This window comes from Suncus etruscus, chromosome 9 (assembly GCF_024139225.1).
Source record: "Suncus etruscus isolate mSunEtr1 chromosome 9, mSunEtr1.pri.cur, whole genome shotgun sequence".
Classification (NCBI taxonomy): Eukaryota; Metazoa; Chordata; class Mammalia; order Eulipotyphla; family Soricidae; genus Suncus; species Suncus etruscus.
The window spans coordinates 15,994,561-16,010,852 of NC_064856.1; the positions used below are offsets into that span (position 1 = coordinate 15,994,561).

At 50.5% G+C, this 16,292-nt stretch overlaps 1 protein-coding gene across 1 annotated transcript in view; it reads left to right on the forward strand.

Moving 5' to 3' along the window:
* Positions 1-9,317, forward strand: part of SOGA1 (suppressor of glucose, autophagy associated 1) — a 78,083-nt gene extending 68,766 nt beyond the window's left edge. Inside the window, exons 12-15 of the mRNA XM_049779111.1 lie at positions 3,338-3,409; positions 4,065-4,135; positions 5,637-6,975; positions 7,763-9,317. Coding sequence (XP_049635068.1) covers positions 3,338-3,409; positions 4,065-4,135; positions 5,637-6,975; positions 7,763-7,918 — 1,638 coding nt within the window. The 3' untranslated portion in view covers positions 7,919-9,317. The remainder of the gene's footprint in view (positions 1-3,337; positions 3,410-4,064; positions 4,136-5,636; positions 6,976-7,762) is intronic.
* The last annotated feature ends 6,975 nt before the right edge of the window (positions 9,318-16,292 follow it).

The window sequence follows — 16,292 nt, forward strand, 5'->3', positions numbered from 1 at the left end:
GGTCCTCCAAGCCGTTTCTGAGTGCTTAGCCAGGAGTAACCCCTGAGCGTCACCAGGTGTGGTCCAAAAACCAATTAAAAAAAAAAGTTTAAGTTTTGGGACTGGAAACAGTACAGTAGGTAAGGCACTTACTTGACTTCTCACAGCTGACCCACGTTTGATACCCCAAAATTTTATTTGGTCTCCCAAGCTATGCCAGGAATGATCCCTCAGCACAGCAGGGCATGCCCCCCTAAAATAAAATATAAAAGAGAAGTTTGAGTGGGAAAGATAGTACAGTGGGTAGGACACTTGCCTTGCAGACAGCCAACCTGGTTCAGTCCCCTAATACTTTATATGGTTCCCTCAATACTACCAGGGCTGATTCCTGAGCACAGAGCAGAAAGTTACTCCTGAGTACCACTGGGTGTGTTCCCAAAACAGGACCAAAAAAAAAAAAAAAAAAAAGTTGGAAAAAAAAAACAAAAACGTGATATAGAGGTTAAGGTACTTGCCTTGCTTGTGGAAGACTTGGGTGGCCCCAGCACTGTATGGTCTCTGAGAACAGAACCAGGAGTAACCCTTGAATATCCCTAATGTGACCCAACACCCCCTCCCCAAAAAGTATATGGAATTAAAAAAATCCAAACCTAGAGGCCTCTGACTGAAAAAGAGTCAGTAGAAAAGAACCAGCCCTTAAGTCACTGTGCTGCGCCCTGCTGCCAGTCCTTTTTGTTTGTTCATTGGTTTATTGAGGGGACTGGTCTCCCTAGCTGCTCTCAGAATTCAGGCCCACTTCCTGTGATACTTAGTTCGGGGGAGTTGGGCCTGATGGTCAAGTGTTTGGTTCTGCCATGACCATGTCCAGGCAGTTTTCAGGGTTTACCAGGGCTATAACTGATGGGACTGGGGAATGGGAGCATGTGGATGGTTCCTGGGAAAGAAGCCTTGAGCATGCAAGGCATATGCTTCATTCTATTGAGCTAACTTTGCCCAGTCTTCTTTTTTTTTTTTTCTTACTTGTTTATGAGCCATACTGGCAGTGCTCAGGGTTACTCCTGGCTCTGCAGCCAGGAATTACTTCTGATGGAGCTCGGGGGTATGTGGGATGCCAGGGATCAAATCTAGGTCAGTTTCATGCTAGGCAAATCCCCTGCCCACTGTCCTATTTCACCAGCTCTCCAGCCCCTTTTTATTTAACTACAGAAATAAAGACTTTATTCATAAACAAGACCCAGAGATGCAAAAGCACATGCCAGTCTACTCTCTCCCTTTCTTGCTAACTTATATTGACAGAGATTTTTTTTGTTAACATTAATGAAATCACAATATACATCTTGTTTATACTTTGCCTTTTACTTTGCGTCTTCCCTAAGAGCCATTCATCATGGAGTATAAATGTTCCTTTGTTTTCCTAATATGGAGACACTAGTTAATCATTTCATATTGAAGAAATTTTAAACCAAAAACTAGATTCTGGGGGCTGAAGTAATAGAATATGATAAGCGTTTGCCTTGCTTGTACTTGGGCCAGATTCAATCCCTGGAATCCCACATGGTCCACTGTGGATCACAGTGATGAGAGAAACAGAGATTCCTCAAACTAACTTTCGAAATTCCTTCCTTCCTTCTTTCCTTAGGGCTGAGGATTGAATTTTTTTTTTTTTTGGGGGTCACACCCGGCAGTGCTCAGGAGTTACTCCTGGCTGCCTGCTCAGAAATAGCTCCTGGCAGGCACGGGGGACCATATGGGACACCGGGATTCGAACCAACCACCTTTGGTCCTGGATCGGCTGCTTGCAAGGCAAACACCGCTGTGCTATCTCTCCGGGCCCGAGGATTGAATTTTATATGTACAGGGCTCCCTTTGATCTATCTCCTGTGCCCTAATCAGTTTTCTTTTTTTTTTTTGGGCCACACCCATTAGATGCTCAGGGGTTACTCCTGGCTACGCGCTCAGAAATTGCCCCTGGCTTGGGGGGACCATATGGGACACCGGGGGATCGAACCGTGGTCCTTTCCTTGGCTAGCGCTTGCAAGGCAGACACCTTACCTCTAGCGCCACCTCGCCGGCCCCTCTTTTTTTCTTTTTCTTTTTCTTTTTTTTAGTTTTGGGGCCACACCCAGTGGTGCTTAGGGGTTACTCCTGGCTCTGCTCTAAGAAATCACTCTTAGCAGGCTTGGGGGAACCATATGGGTTGCTGGGGATTGAACCCAGGTCCGTCCCAGGTTAGCTGCATGAAAGGCAAACACCATACCCACTGTGCTATTGCTCCGGCCTCGCTAACTAGTTTTCTTTCTTTCTTTTTGTCTGTTTGAGAGTCACACCCAGCTGTCCCCAGGGTTTACTACTGGCTCTGCACTCAGATCACTCATAGTGGCCTCAGGGAACTATATGCGATGCCCACAGTTGAACACAGGTTGGCCTCACCCAAGGCAAAGGCACCAGCACACTGTACTATCACTCCAGCCCCCTAACCAGTCTGCTTAAAACTGGAATGATACTGGCAGCTGTGGCGCAACACTGGCTTAGCTCTTAGAACTGCCCAGCACTGATATAGTTAAAGCCAAGCCTCTCACTGTGGCCAGCATAGTGGGAGCAGCAACTTAAGGATGAGGTTCCCAATAGAAACCCTAGACTTGGGCCCAGAGAGATAGCACAGCGGCGTTTGCCTTGCAAGCAGCTGATCCAGGACCAAAGGTGGTTGGTTCGAATCCCGGTGTCCCATATGGTCCCCCGTGCCTGCCAGGAGCTATTTCTGAGCAGACAGCCAGGAGTAACCCCTGAGCACAGCCGGGTGTGGCCCAAAAACCAAAAAAAAAAAAAAAAAAAAAAGAAACCCCAGACTCACTTGGCTCATGGCACTTGTCCCAGATTGGGTAAAGTTGACCTTCTCTTGTCTCTGGCTATGGGAACTGAAGGAACTGACTCAGAACACTGTAGGATGATTACAGGTGTCCCAGGCCCACCCTGATGGGGGATTGGGTTTATTGCAGGATGGGGTAACTTGGGGGCCACATTCACTACCCACTAGTACTCCTGGCAGACTTTTGAGGACCATATGCGGTTCTGGGAATGGGACCAAAAAACATAGGGATGATGATAGTTCCTAAGAACTAGCAAGATAGTTCTTATGATCTTGCTAGCCGCCAGATGTGAAGGCTGTGAGAAGGTTTCTAAGTACTAGATTTTACCATCTTCCAAATTCCTTCCCTAGAGCTCCCTGGGAAAGGGATTATTGGTCCATGATAGGAAGTATCCCAGCTACAATGCATAGTTCAGGGAGTAACCCTGTTTATGGTGGGTCCCTGCTCAATGGCTGGTTCACTACTGACGTTCTCTCTCTGTCCTGATCTAGCTGCAGAAGGCTGCTGATCCCTGGGCCCTGAAACACACCGACCTGGAGAAGCAGGATAACAGCTGGAAGGAGGTAAGGGGAAGAGGCCACCCCAGTTTCCTCAGCTCCTGGGAAGTCCCTCTCTTGAGGGGACATCACAAATAAGACGCTCACTCGCACCTTGGGCTCCTCAAGCCTATGGTTTGTGGCTTCTGCCAACACTGTCCTTCCGTGACTGGGCAGAACTGGTGTGTCTCTATTATAGTCTTGCTAGTTCTTAACAATAGAGTGAAATGCTATCTGATCTTGGGTCAGTTAGATTCCCTCTCTGGGGCCCAGTGGCCTCAGTGGTGAGAGGAGACTCCCATTCCCTGCCTTGTTGGGGAGGTCAATCAGGGCACAGTCATCTACAGGAACATTGTCCATGGAACCACATGGTGAGGAGCCCACTGTTAAACACACAGGCCCTTTGCCTCCCCGATAATCCTCATGAAAGCTTGAGACCACTCATGAGTGCCCCAGGGGCTGACAAGTCATACTCTGGGAAGCCTGCTCTGAACTTGGGGAGACAGTCACTCTGGTCACTTCTGTCACCCACCCTGCGACAGCAGCCATGGGCTGAGAGAACAACTTGCCCTGATTGGCCCAGCCTGGGTCACACCATGGAGGTGGGGGTGGGTCACTGCCAGCTCCTACACTTGCCTCCTGTAGGGTTCTGGGAACTGACTCTTTTGTCTCTCTTCAACAGGTGCACAATGAGAAGGTCCATGACAAGGAGGCTGCCTCTGACACTGAGCTTGGGGGAGCCATCTTAAAAAGGTGCCAGCCTGTCCTGAGGCCCTGACCCTGCAACCAATCTCTTCCCTCCTCAACCCTGGAGATCCACCCCCGCTCTGCCCTGCAGTCAACTATAACTTCTGCTCAGCTTAAGAAACTTTCTCTCATAATCCACTTCTTGCCCCAGCCTGCAGCCCCATCCTCTGCTCTACTTTCCCACGTTGCTGTGATTCCTCCTGTATATCTTCGTCCCTGCATTGCCCCACCCCTTTTCTGTATTGTCCCACCCCTCCCTGTGTTGTCTCACTCCTTCCTTTGTTGCCCTCTGCCTCTGTCTTGCCCTTCCCTCCCATGCCTCCCTCATTGCTGCTACCCCCTGCATTGCCCCACTCCTTCCCTTGTTACTTGGCTCCTCTCTCCCCTCGAGTTCCATACAGCTCTCGGTAGACTTGGGAATGAACCAGAATGAGGGTTCAGTGGGACCTAAGTCACTCAGGAACTGAGAAGCTTGGTACCATGGGTATTGTAGACAATCTTTTTGTTTATTTCTGGGCATGAAGAATGTTTCCCGCCACTCCAAACTGTAAAAGAAACTATGTCCTCTTGGAGCTTCTTCCTATCTCTGGAGTCTGAAGAGTAAAGTTAGACCTGAGATTATAAATAGCTTCCTCAGGGCCTGTGCTGTAGCCAGGGAGCTTCACCTAGCAGGACATCACAGATGTTAGGGAACCCAAGAAGGAATGAAGGCCACGGAGCCCTGGAGCCTCCTGAAACCAGAGAAGGCTGCATGTATGGACCCAGGACAGAGAGAGTTGTATGGCTCGGGACAGGAAGGAACTGTACACCGGTACTCAGCTTGACTTCCAGCTCAGCCCTTGGACCTTGCTCTTCAGCTGAGTCATTTATAGGTTTTCATGTGTGTGGAGGTCTATGTATCAAACCCACATGCAAGACTCTACACTGAGAATTATATCCCAGGCTCCTTAGGGATAATCTGAGGATGAAAAGGTTTGACACAGGGATACTGAGCTGTGCCCGGCACTTTTAAGCACTGACAAGAGATGTGTCAGCTCATGCCAGATATTTAATGGCTTCTTAGTGTGGGTCCCCCAAAGTAAACCCTGAGATAGAGGCATGGTGTATGGTTTTTTTGGGAGGGGATTTTAGGAAGCGAGATGGAATGGGGGAGGCTGCCAGTAAAAGGCAGTAAACGACCTCTGGATGGGGCTGGCTGAGGAGCTCTGATTCCAGAAGGGAGAATGCAGCTCAGATTTGCTGCCAGACGCACAAGAAACAGGCCTCCAGGCCTTGCCTTCCATGGAGGCAGTCTATGAGCTTATAAACTCTGACATTTCTATTGTCCTCTGTGTAGATACCAGGTAGCTTGAGAGAAGTGTGGTAGTCCGGTGGTAGATGCAAGGGTGTGAACGTGGTGGGGAGGTGGGACAGGGACTCCTGGTGCCACCCACCAGGTTTGAGCAGGACCTCACTGCTTTGCCAACTTCCATCTCCAACATCTACTTTCCTTCCCTGCTCTCTCCAGGACCAAATCGGTTTCCTCCATGTCTGAGTTTGAAAGTTTGCTGGACTGTTCCCCCTACCTGCCTGGTGAAGCCCCGCGGGGCAAGAAGCTGCCCAACAGCCCTACCTATGCCTTCGTGGGCAACCAGCTGGTGGACCCAGAAAAGGAGGCTGCGGAGCAGCCTGGGTGCTCACCCCGGGACTGCCACAGGGCGGGCTGCCAGGAGCCGGCAGGGAGGCAGATGCAACGCAGCTACACGGCACCAGACAAGACGGGCATCCGTGTGTACTACAGCCCCCCGGTGGCCCGGCGCCTGGGCGTGCCTGTGGTCCATAACCGGGAAGGCAAGATCATCATTGAGCCAGGCTTCCTCTTCACCACCGCCAAGCCCAAAGAGTCCGCCGAGGCCAATGGGCTCGCCGAGAGCTCCTATAGTCGGTGGCTCTGCAACTTTTCACGGCAGCGCCTGGACGCAAACTCTGGCAGCAGCCCCTCGGCCTCAGCTCCTGGCTTCCCTGCAGCCCTGCATGACTTTGAGATCTCGGGCAACATGAGCGATGACATGAAGGAGATTACCAACTGTGTGCGCCAGGCCATGCGCTCGGGCTCGCTGGAGAGGAAGGTGAAGAGCACGTCCAGCCAGACGGTGGGGCTGGCCAGCGTGGGCACACAGACCATTCGCACGGTCAGCGTGGGCCTGCAGACAGACCCGCCCCGCAGCGGGCTCCACGGCAAGAGCTGGTCACCACGCAGCTCCTCCCTGATGTCTGTGCGCAGCAAGCAAATCTCTTCCTCCCTGGACAAGGTGCACTCACGCATCGAGCGGCCCTGCTGCTCACCCAAGTATGGCTCCCCCAAGCTCCAGCGTCGCTCTGTGTCCAAACTGGACAGCACCAAGGACCGTAGCCTGTGGAACCTACACCAGGGCAAGCAGAACGGCTCGGCCTGGGCACGCTCCACCACCACTCGGGACAGCCCTGTGCTGCGGAACATCAACGACGGGCTCTCCAGCCTCTTTAGCGTGGTGGAGCACTCAGGGAGCACAGAGTCTGTCTGGAAACTGGGCATGTCCGAGGCCCGGGCCAAGCCTGAGCCTCCTAAGTACGGCCTCGTGCAAGAGTTCTTCCGTAATGTTTGTGGGCGAGCCCCAAGCCCCACCTCGGCTGGGGAGGAGGGCACTAAGAAGGCAGAGCCCTTGTCGCCTGCCAGCTACCATCAGCCTGAGAGTGTGGCTAGGATCCTGAACAAGAAGGTGGTCAAGTGTGGCAGCAGTGAGGAGGCCCGCCTGGCCGGGCTGCCGCAGGTGGGGAAGGATGGTGTCCCCCGGGATGCAGACAGCTCCACTATTCTCCCCAATGAGGTAGGTGAGATGTCGAGTATATCCTTTTCCTTGGGAGGCAGAACTGGCTTCTGAGGTCTTTTAAATTTGAGGGGCAGAGGGTTAGGTCACACCAGGTTGTACTCAGGGATTACTCCTGGCGGGGCTGGGGAGACTATCTGGGATGATAGGGATCAGACTAGGGTCAGCTGAGTTCAAGAAAATGACCTAAATATAACTCGCTGTATAATCTTGCTGGCCCTTGTTCAAGCTCTCTGGTTTTCAAACTCTGGAATTATGATACATGTGTTTATCTTGGGTGGGGGCTGGTGGCTCCAGACATGGAAGGACTTCAAAGACGTGATTTGGTTCGGTTTGGTTTATCTTCTTTGATCTGGGGATCACATTCAGTGGTGCTCATCGCTTACTCCTGGCTCTGCTCAGGAATCACTCTTTAGTGGTGCTTTGAGCACCACCATTTGTGACTCAAAACCCAAAGGAAAAAAAAAGAAAAATTGGTCCAGAGAGGGGCTTTAGAGAGATAATACAGGGGGTAAGACACTTGCCTTACTCACTTTTGGCCTGACTTTGATCCCTGGAGCCCCATATGGTCCACAGAGTACCACCAGGAGTGATCCTTTAGTGCAGAGCCAGGAGTAAGTCCTAAGCACTATGGCCTCAAAACCAAAACAACAACAAAACAGAGAGGGACTCCAGCTTCTGAAGACTGTTCTCTGGTGCAACATTCCCTGAGTCACTGGTTGACTCCTGGCCTTGTATGTCCACTCAACTTCTCCTAACATCCTCCCTTCTTCCTCCCTCCTACCAGGATGCCATCTGTGACTGCAGTGCCCAGTCTCTGGCCTCCTGCTTCGCAAGGCCTTCCCGCTCTGCTGTCGTTCGCCACTCCCCTTCCAAGTGCAGGCTCCATGCTTCAGAGTCAGGCTGGTGTGGGGAGGAAAGGGCTGCGCCTCCCAGCGACTGATGGAACCTTGAGGTGCCTTGCCCTCAACTAGCCCTGGGCCTCGAGAGCTGAAGGGAACCAGCAGAAAGGAGAGGAGGCAGGAGGCCTGGTCCTCAGAATTGCCTCGCTCTAAGGGAAAGCAGCTGAACCCCTGCCAGGCCACAGCCTTCCCTCCAGGTAAAGTAGGGATACCTGCTAACTGAAGAAAGGTGAGCTCTGACTTCTGGGGAACCAGCCAGCCATCGGGAGAAAAAGCAAAACTGCACTTCGTAGCATCATGGAGACAGCATGGAGAACCCACTGAAAAAGCTAATCCCAGGGTGCTCAGGGAACACTTGGCCTGCCTGGATTCCCCATACCCCTGTGCCCATGCTTCAGAAGAGTAGAAGAAAGGATACACCCTGAGAAGTGCCCTGCTAACCACACCCCCTCTCTATAGGGGAGAAACACCCATGAGAATAGACTTTGCTCCTGGGCTGCGCAACCTTGACTCCACAAGTTCCCATCACTTCCTCTCCCAGCCCCGGTGTTCTGGGTGGCCATACTTCTTGGAGGTGTGATAGGGCTGTAGCCGGCCAAGTGTCTACTTGGAGTCCCGGAGCCCTGGATCTCCCGGCTCATGGCCTTGATGCAGCAGAGACTGGACATCTAGGTGAGAGTAGATTTTAGGGTAGAGGAGCCTTGGGGCTACTTCCCTCACAACATGACCCGGGACCCCAACCCTTGCAAGAGACCTGGGAGAAGAACTGGGTCATAAATCTCAAGGGTTGGGCCCTAGATTAAGGCCTTCATGCCCACTGCCTCAGTTGCTGAGACAGGCTTTCCCCAGCCCCTGGAAGGCAGCCACGTCCCCACCAAGTTTACATCCTGCAGCGGGGGAAGGCAAAGAAACCCCCTCACCAAACCTTCCCACCTCTTGGGCCAGGCTGGGCCAAGGAGAGGTCCAGCAGGCCAGAGCCCAGGACACAGTGGTAGACAGGGCCTAAAGACATATTTCTTGATTAGGTTTTTTTTATTTGAGTTTTTCTTACTATAAATATTTAAGGTGGGTTTACTTTATTTTAATAATTTAATTCTCCCCCCAAAGTCCCTAAGGTAATTTATTGGCAGTTGGGACATGTATTCTTGCCACTGAGAGAACACAGACTTCTAAAACCATGGACAATCCCCATGAGACCCATGGGTACTCCATGAAAACATAGCAGCTCCTCTCCGGCCTCCAAACACAGGTCTCTGATCAGATCTGGGGTACCGCATCATGCTTAGTGCAGCTGAGCAGGATACAGGTTTCAAACACTGCCTTTCACTCAACACCTGGTACCAGCGAAATCCCTAGTGATCAGCCGGCAGCACTGACACCACTCCTTCCTGAACATCCTCCATGTCCCTTCTTATTCCTTCCCTCTCTGTCATCTGTTTTTAAAAACTGAGTCACGGGCCCGGAGAGATAGCACAGTGGCGTTTACCTTGCAAGCAGCCGCCGATCCAGCACCAAAGGTGATTGGTTCGAATCCCGGTGTCCCATATGGTCCCTCATGCCTGCCAGGAGCTATTTCTGAGCAGACAGCCAGGAGTAACCCCTGAGCACTGCCGGGCGTGGCCCAAAAACCAAAAAAAAAAACAAAAAAAAAACTGAGTCACACGCAGATTGCTCAGTTTCCCTCATGGGCCTGGAACTTCCTCCAATTCCCTGAGCAAGGCAGGAGAGCACTGGGACTGAGTCCAGAGAAGGTTGCTGATTGCACCTTTGCACAGTGTCTGTAGCCTCACTATTGCTGTCCCTGCCTCGACCCTAGCCTCTGTCCTCTCCCTGTTCTCCACTGCCTGTTCTTGCCCTTGTCCCCTGCCAGCTGCCTAAACCGTTGTACAGATTCCCTCGAAGTGAAGGAGGGTCTCCTACACCCTCCCTCTCAGTGCCAGCAAGGTCATTCGGAAGGATCTGTCCTCCCACACACAGGTGCACAAGCCCCCTGTTCTGTAGACACCAGGGAAAGGGAGTGTCTATGGATCGCCTCTCAGGACCACCAAAAACCATGACTGCTTTTCTGAGATCATCCAACCTTGGATTGGGAGGTTCATCTGGACCAGCTTGCCAGAGCCTTGTCCTTCATTCCCTCTTGGTCACACAGTCTTGTCACTGCCACCAGCACCCCTGGGGACCAGTGTGAAGACCTCTTTCTGCTGCAGTGCTGCCACTTCCTCAGGGTGCTCTACCAGCAAGGTGATCACTCTAGACCACAAGCCACCAGCCGCCTTCTACCACCTCCCAGCCCTGAGGAGAAATCCTGGGGAGACCCAGATCCTGTGGCCTTACCATCTTCCTCGTCCCAGGCTGCTGTTGCTGTCCGTGTTGTCTCAGTGCCTGGGCTCTGTCCAGCTCTCGTTTCCCAGCCAAGTCCCAGTCTCCACTGCTTGCTTCTCTCACCAGCCACGTTCCAGGAGAAACTCTGGATGTGGGGCTGGACGAACTGCACCATGTTTCCTGTAAATATTAGTTTGGTTTGATTTTTAGTCTTTTAAGTAGTAATTGGTTGTGTTTTCTTTTGGGGGGGGGCGTTCTTGGAGGGAGGGTTGATTTGTAAAAACTACTCTTTTCAGATTGTAATTTCTAAGTTTGTTTCTTAAAATGCCTTTTATGTCTCAGTAACATTCCCAAAGCAGAAAACTGCCTGACCCACAGGGGGGAAGTCCCCTCGAGCACTGGGATCCCCAGGAGGGAATCCTCTCTTTCCCACTCCTTTCTCCTCCTTCCTTCCACTTCTCTCCTCGTTGCCCATCTCTGCTCCCTTCAACCACGAGCCCCAAGGGACCCTGAGGTCCTGAGCCCATCAGAGATCACTAGACCTGGATGCACAGTGTTGGTACCACCTGGTGGGGAGGGAGTGGGGAACTGGTTCTCATGGTTAGCCTTCTGGGTATTTGTATTGGAAATGGAAATCAAAGCACTTAGATGCCTCTATGGAAAACACCAGAATCTAATTTCTTGTGATTTCTAACTCCCCTTTCCCACTCATAGCAGTCCCCCACCACCCAACCCCACCTGAGGGCAGACCAACTTAAAATGCCCTCCAGAAGCCTGACTTTCTGTGCACTCTAAATGGCTGGTCCCTTCCTTGACCCATCAAGGCTGATGTTGCAGATTGATTCGTCCCACCACAACTCCTGCTCTCTTCTAGCACCAGCCCCGCCCTTTCCTTTTCTACCCCAGCCTGTTTCCTCCTCTTCTAATTTCCAGCCCCTTCCTCTCCCACCTCTCCTGTCCACAATACCTCCCCTCAGCCTCACCAGCCCCATTATCCCCAAGTTCCCACCACCATTTTCATCATTCTCGATCCTCACTTCACCGTCCCCACCTCAAACACTTTGCTACTGAGAGAGAACTCACTTCCCTAACCATGCTCCTCTACTGCCTCCTCACCAATAGCCTTGGCAGAACTGTGGGATGGGGTTGGGGACTCCCACTTTGCAAATCGGTAAACTCATCTAATTGGAAGTCAGAGTCCAGGCTAGAACTCAAAGCCACAGGATCCACCGATCCAACTTGGTTCCCTTTGGGACTTTGGGACTTTGATAGTTAGAAGATCCATATTATATGTCAGTGTCCAACCCAGATCTTAGTCTGCTCTGAGTCACCAGAGCTGTGTGTCTTGAGGGTGTGTGAGACCCTGGTCAGAATCCGATGAGGACATTCCAGATCATGGCTGCCTTCCAAGCAGGTTTGCACACCTGACAAATACCCAGGGAGATTCTGAGCACAACACTGCCCTCTATGTGACCATCTTTCATTGTTGTTGTTATTGTTTTTTGGGGGGGGAACTAGACCCAGCAGTTGTTTGGGGACTCCTGGTGAGGTGTTTGGAGGTACTTGTACCAACAGGGTTTGAGCTCAGGTCCCCAGCAGGCAAAACATGCTCTGAACATCTCAGCAGCCCATAAAAAAATTTTTTTTAAGTCAATCTTGAAAAGGAGTGCTGAGCTGGGAATTAGATACCTGTTCTCACCTAGCTCCAATTTTGTTTAATTACCCTGAAAAATAGCTTTGTTGAAAAGCATCAGAGGCGTTTACATTTACAGTCTTGGTCATGAGACAATGAAAAGAATCTTTTTTTGTTTGTTTGTTTGTTTTATTTTGTTTTGGTTTTTGGGCCACACCCAGTGGTGCTCAGGGGTTACTCCTGGCTGTCTGCTCAGAAATAGCTCCTGGCAGGCACGGGGGACCATATGGGACACCGGGATTCGAACCAACCGCCTTAGGTCCTGGATCGACTGCTTGCAAGGCAAACACCGCTGTGCTCTCTCTCCGGGCCCAGAATCTTAATGTCTATTGGTTCAGTGAAACAACAGCAGTAGACAAACAAAAAGCAAAATGATCATTTTCCAAATCTGCTGATATCATTTCCATTATCATGCTTGATCTCCTGGCAGCTGTGTCGAAATAGAAGCATAGGACCGGAGAGATACCTTTATGGGCTGAGCGTGTGCAGTGCTGGCACTGGAACTTCATAGTTTCCCAAGCACTGAGCCAGGAGGAGTTCCTAGCCCCATTGGGTATGCAACTCTTTTTTTGGGGGGGTGGCCACACCCGTTTGATGCTCAGGGGTTACTCCTGGCTATGTGCTCAGAAATTGCCCCTGGCTTGAGGGGACCATATGGGACGCCAGGGGATCGAACCTCGGTCCTTCCTTGGCTAGTGCTTGCAAGGCAGACACCTTACCTCTAGCACCACCTCGCCGGCCCCAGGTATGCAACTCTTAACCCCTAGAAAGAGAGAGAGAGTGAAGTACATCAGATTCTATAACTCCAGTCATGGGAAGCCCTAGGAGACCAACTTCACGATTCTAATTTATAGCTTCTGTCCCTCCTTTCTTTTGGGGGGGTCACACCTGGCAGCGCCCAGGGGTTATTCCTGGTTCTATGCTCAGAAATCGCTCCTGGAAGGCTCAGGGGACCATATGGGATGCCGGGATTTGAACCATCATCCTTCTGCATGCAAGGCAAACTCCTTACCTCCATGCTATCTCTCTGGCCCCTCTTGAAGATTATCAAAACCAGTGGTGTTTCACTAGGTGAATGGAAGATGCATGGATATTTCCCAGGTGACTTTTTTTTTTTTCTTTTTGGTTTTTGGGCCACATTTAGGACTTAATCTTGGCTCTGCCATCAGAAATCACTCCTGGCTGAGCTTGGGGGATTATATGGAATGCCAGGAATTGAACCCAGACAGATATGGTACATGCAAAGCAAGTGCCCTACTTGCTATACTATCAGACTGGCCCTTCTTAAAAACCACAAAACAACACTGGTGATGTTTACAAGGTAAACTGTAGATGCATAGTTGTTTTGTTTTTTTTTTTTTTGTGTTTTTTTTTTTTTTTTTTTTTTTGGTTTTTGGGTCACACCTGGCAGTGCTCAAGGGTTACTCCTGGCTCTTTGCTCAGAAATCACTCCTGGCAGGCTCAGGGGACCATATGGGATGCCAGGATTCGAACCACAGACCTTCTGCATGCAAGGCAAACATCTTTCCTCCATGCTATCTCTCCGGCCCCGCATAGTTGTTTTTTATGTGACTTAAAAAAATCAATAGTAAACTGCCACCACCACGTAAATGACCTTGGCCACAGATCACATGGCTCATTTACGCCCCAGATGCCCAGCTGTAAGATGAGGTGACTATGTCAGATGTTGGTGAAGACCAGTATTCCATGATGTCTACAATCTCCTGTGGGAAGCATTGAATTTTCTGCAGGCCTGGTTCACATGTGCTATACCCGTTCAGGTCCTAAGAGCACAAACCCTTTCTTGTCTGCTGGAAAGGGAGTCTGGACCAACCACTGCACCTTTAAAAGAATTGTGAAGGGGCTGGTGCAATAGCACAGCCGGTGGGGTGTTTACCTTGAATGTGGCTGGCCCAGGCATCCCATGTGGTCCCCTGAGCCTGCCTGGAATAATTTCTGAGCTCAGAGCCAGGAGTAAAACCTGAGCGCCGCTGGGTATAGCCCCCCCCAAAAAAAAAAAAAAAAAACCCAAACTAAACAAAAGAAGTTGTGAAGTGATATGCATAGTATAACTTAAAATTTATTGATTATTTTTTGGGGCCTGAATGGTGGTGTAGGCAGTAGGGTGTTTACCTTGCACTCACTAACCTAGGACAGACTGCGGTTCGATCCTCCAGCATCTAATATGGTCTCCCAAGCCAGGGGCAATTTCTGAGCACATAGCCGGGAGTAACTCCTGAGCATCACCGGGTGTGGCCCAAAAACAAAAAAAAAATTTTTATTTTAAATGATTATTAAAATTATTAAAATTTAAATATAAATTAAATTTTTTAATTTAGTGGCTTTCATTTGATAATAAACTAAGTCACCATTGTACATTAAATTTTTATCATTCCAAACCAAAATTATGCCAATGAAAAAATAACCCCCAGTTCTTCCAGCCCCAGCTATGGGCGTCTCTCTTTTGTTCTAACTTGCCTGTACCAGGTTCCTCCTGGCTGTAGGCTTGTCTAGGGTGGCAAAGCCTCCCTCACCTGACAGCCCCTTCCTCTCTCTGGTCTATTCTTTCCCTTCTCCCCTCCCACCCATTCTTTCTCTTCCTCTAACTTAAACTTTCTATTCATGGCTCATGCCAGTCCCAGTTGCCCTCAGCAGGCTCTCCTCTCTTGGATTCCAGGTTTCCTCTAAGCTCCAAGCCCTCAGGCCTGCCTTCACCTCCCCAGGACCAAGCATCTCTATCAGCCCCTTAGGCTCAGCTCCCATTTGTTGGGGAGACCCAAGGTTAAGATTAGTGGGCTCTTATTCTCTGTTTGTCTTCAGGTTGCTATTCTGGGGCTGGAGCAATAGTTCAGTGGGTAGGGCACTTGCCTTGCACACAACAGATCTGGGTTCGATCGCATCCCATATGGTTTCCCAAGCACCACCAGTAGTAATTTCTGAGTTGAAGAGCCAGGAGTAACCCTGAACATCTCTGGATGTGCCCCCAAACCAAACAAACATTGTTTCTTCCCTGTTTTCTCTCACTTATAGATTTGCCCTGCTTTGCTCTGCCCATGGGTTCCCCTTAGTGACCCTTTAGCCCTGAGAGTCTCAGTCCCACTTCAAGCATCTTGTCTTCTCTGTTCACAATACCCAGAGACTCCAATATTTCTCGTGTGTGTGTGTGTAATCCTATGTGTGCTTATGTGTATGGGGTGTAGGTTCCTCCTTTGACCTTTTCTGACCTGTCTAGACCATTACAATCTTGATTGTAAAGCAGCTACAGTATGATTCATTCTCCTAATTACCCATCTGTCTTCTCTTCCAAGTCATTCATTCATCTTTGAGTTTTCTCCCAGTCATCCATTGATGCTTCCTTCTGTCAGTCCTTTGACATTTCATCCCTTTGCTCTGCCTTGAACCTTCTTGCCTTCTGGAGCACCTCACCCCGCTGCAGGAGGTTTAGTTTCCTCTGGTTCTGTCCTTTGCTCCTCCCTTCAAAACAGCGTTTGTATAGTTTGCAAAGGGTCCTGGATTCCCTGCCCTTTTTTCTTCCCTCACCCTCTCAAGGGGCTCCCTTGTGTCCCTCATCAACCCTGCTCCTCTCCCTCCCTATGTTCTCCAGTCCTTTCGACCCTGGCTCCATCAGAGGCACTTGGGTTTCTGGGATCCTCCTTGAGGCGGGGGTTTGACCCTCTCCATCTTCCCTACTTAGTTGTCCCCTGAAGATGACCTTTGCCAGCACCCTGGCAACCTGAGCTTTCTGATAAAAACCAGAAATATCTTGTGTACCTGAGAGCCCCCCTGTGTTTTAGGGTCCTACCTTACTATTCTTTCTCTATGGGATCCTGCTGTCCTGGCTCCTCTCAACTGCCACCGATTTCTGTGCCTTAATTCATTTCTCTGTACAGGGGGGCTCCCCCACAAGACTGTTGCCAGCACTTCCTCAGTGCTTGAGTACCAGGAAGGCTGGGCCTAAACAGCAGTGCTAGGGGTTGCTGAGCTTGAGTTTCTCTTTGAGGACCTCAGAACAGCAGAAACAGCCCCAGGAGCTTAGGTTTTATGTATTGGCCCAAGGTTGAGCACATCAAAAGTATTGGCTTCAAGGTAGGGGGTACCCCTGAAAGAGTGATTTTGGTATCTGCAGGCACTTGTTGAGACCAGCAACGAGTGCAACCTGGTGAGTGAGTGCCAGACTGGCCCAGACCACAAACTGGTGGAAAATATGCCCCTCTGAGAACCTTCTCTACCCCTCTCCCAAATCAACCCCCTTTCTCCTCTTCTTGGAAGCTGGGCATTTCCTTTCTCTGCTCCTGGCTCTTCATACTTCTACCAGGTGTCTGGGTAGTGCAAAGGACAGTGGAGAGATCCAGCCTGCCAGAGGGGTATGAGAACTGGGGCCCAGGATGCCCACTGCCTAG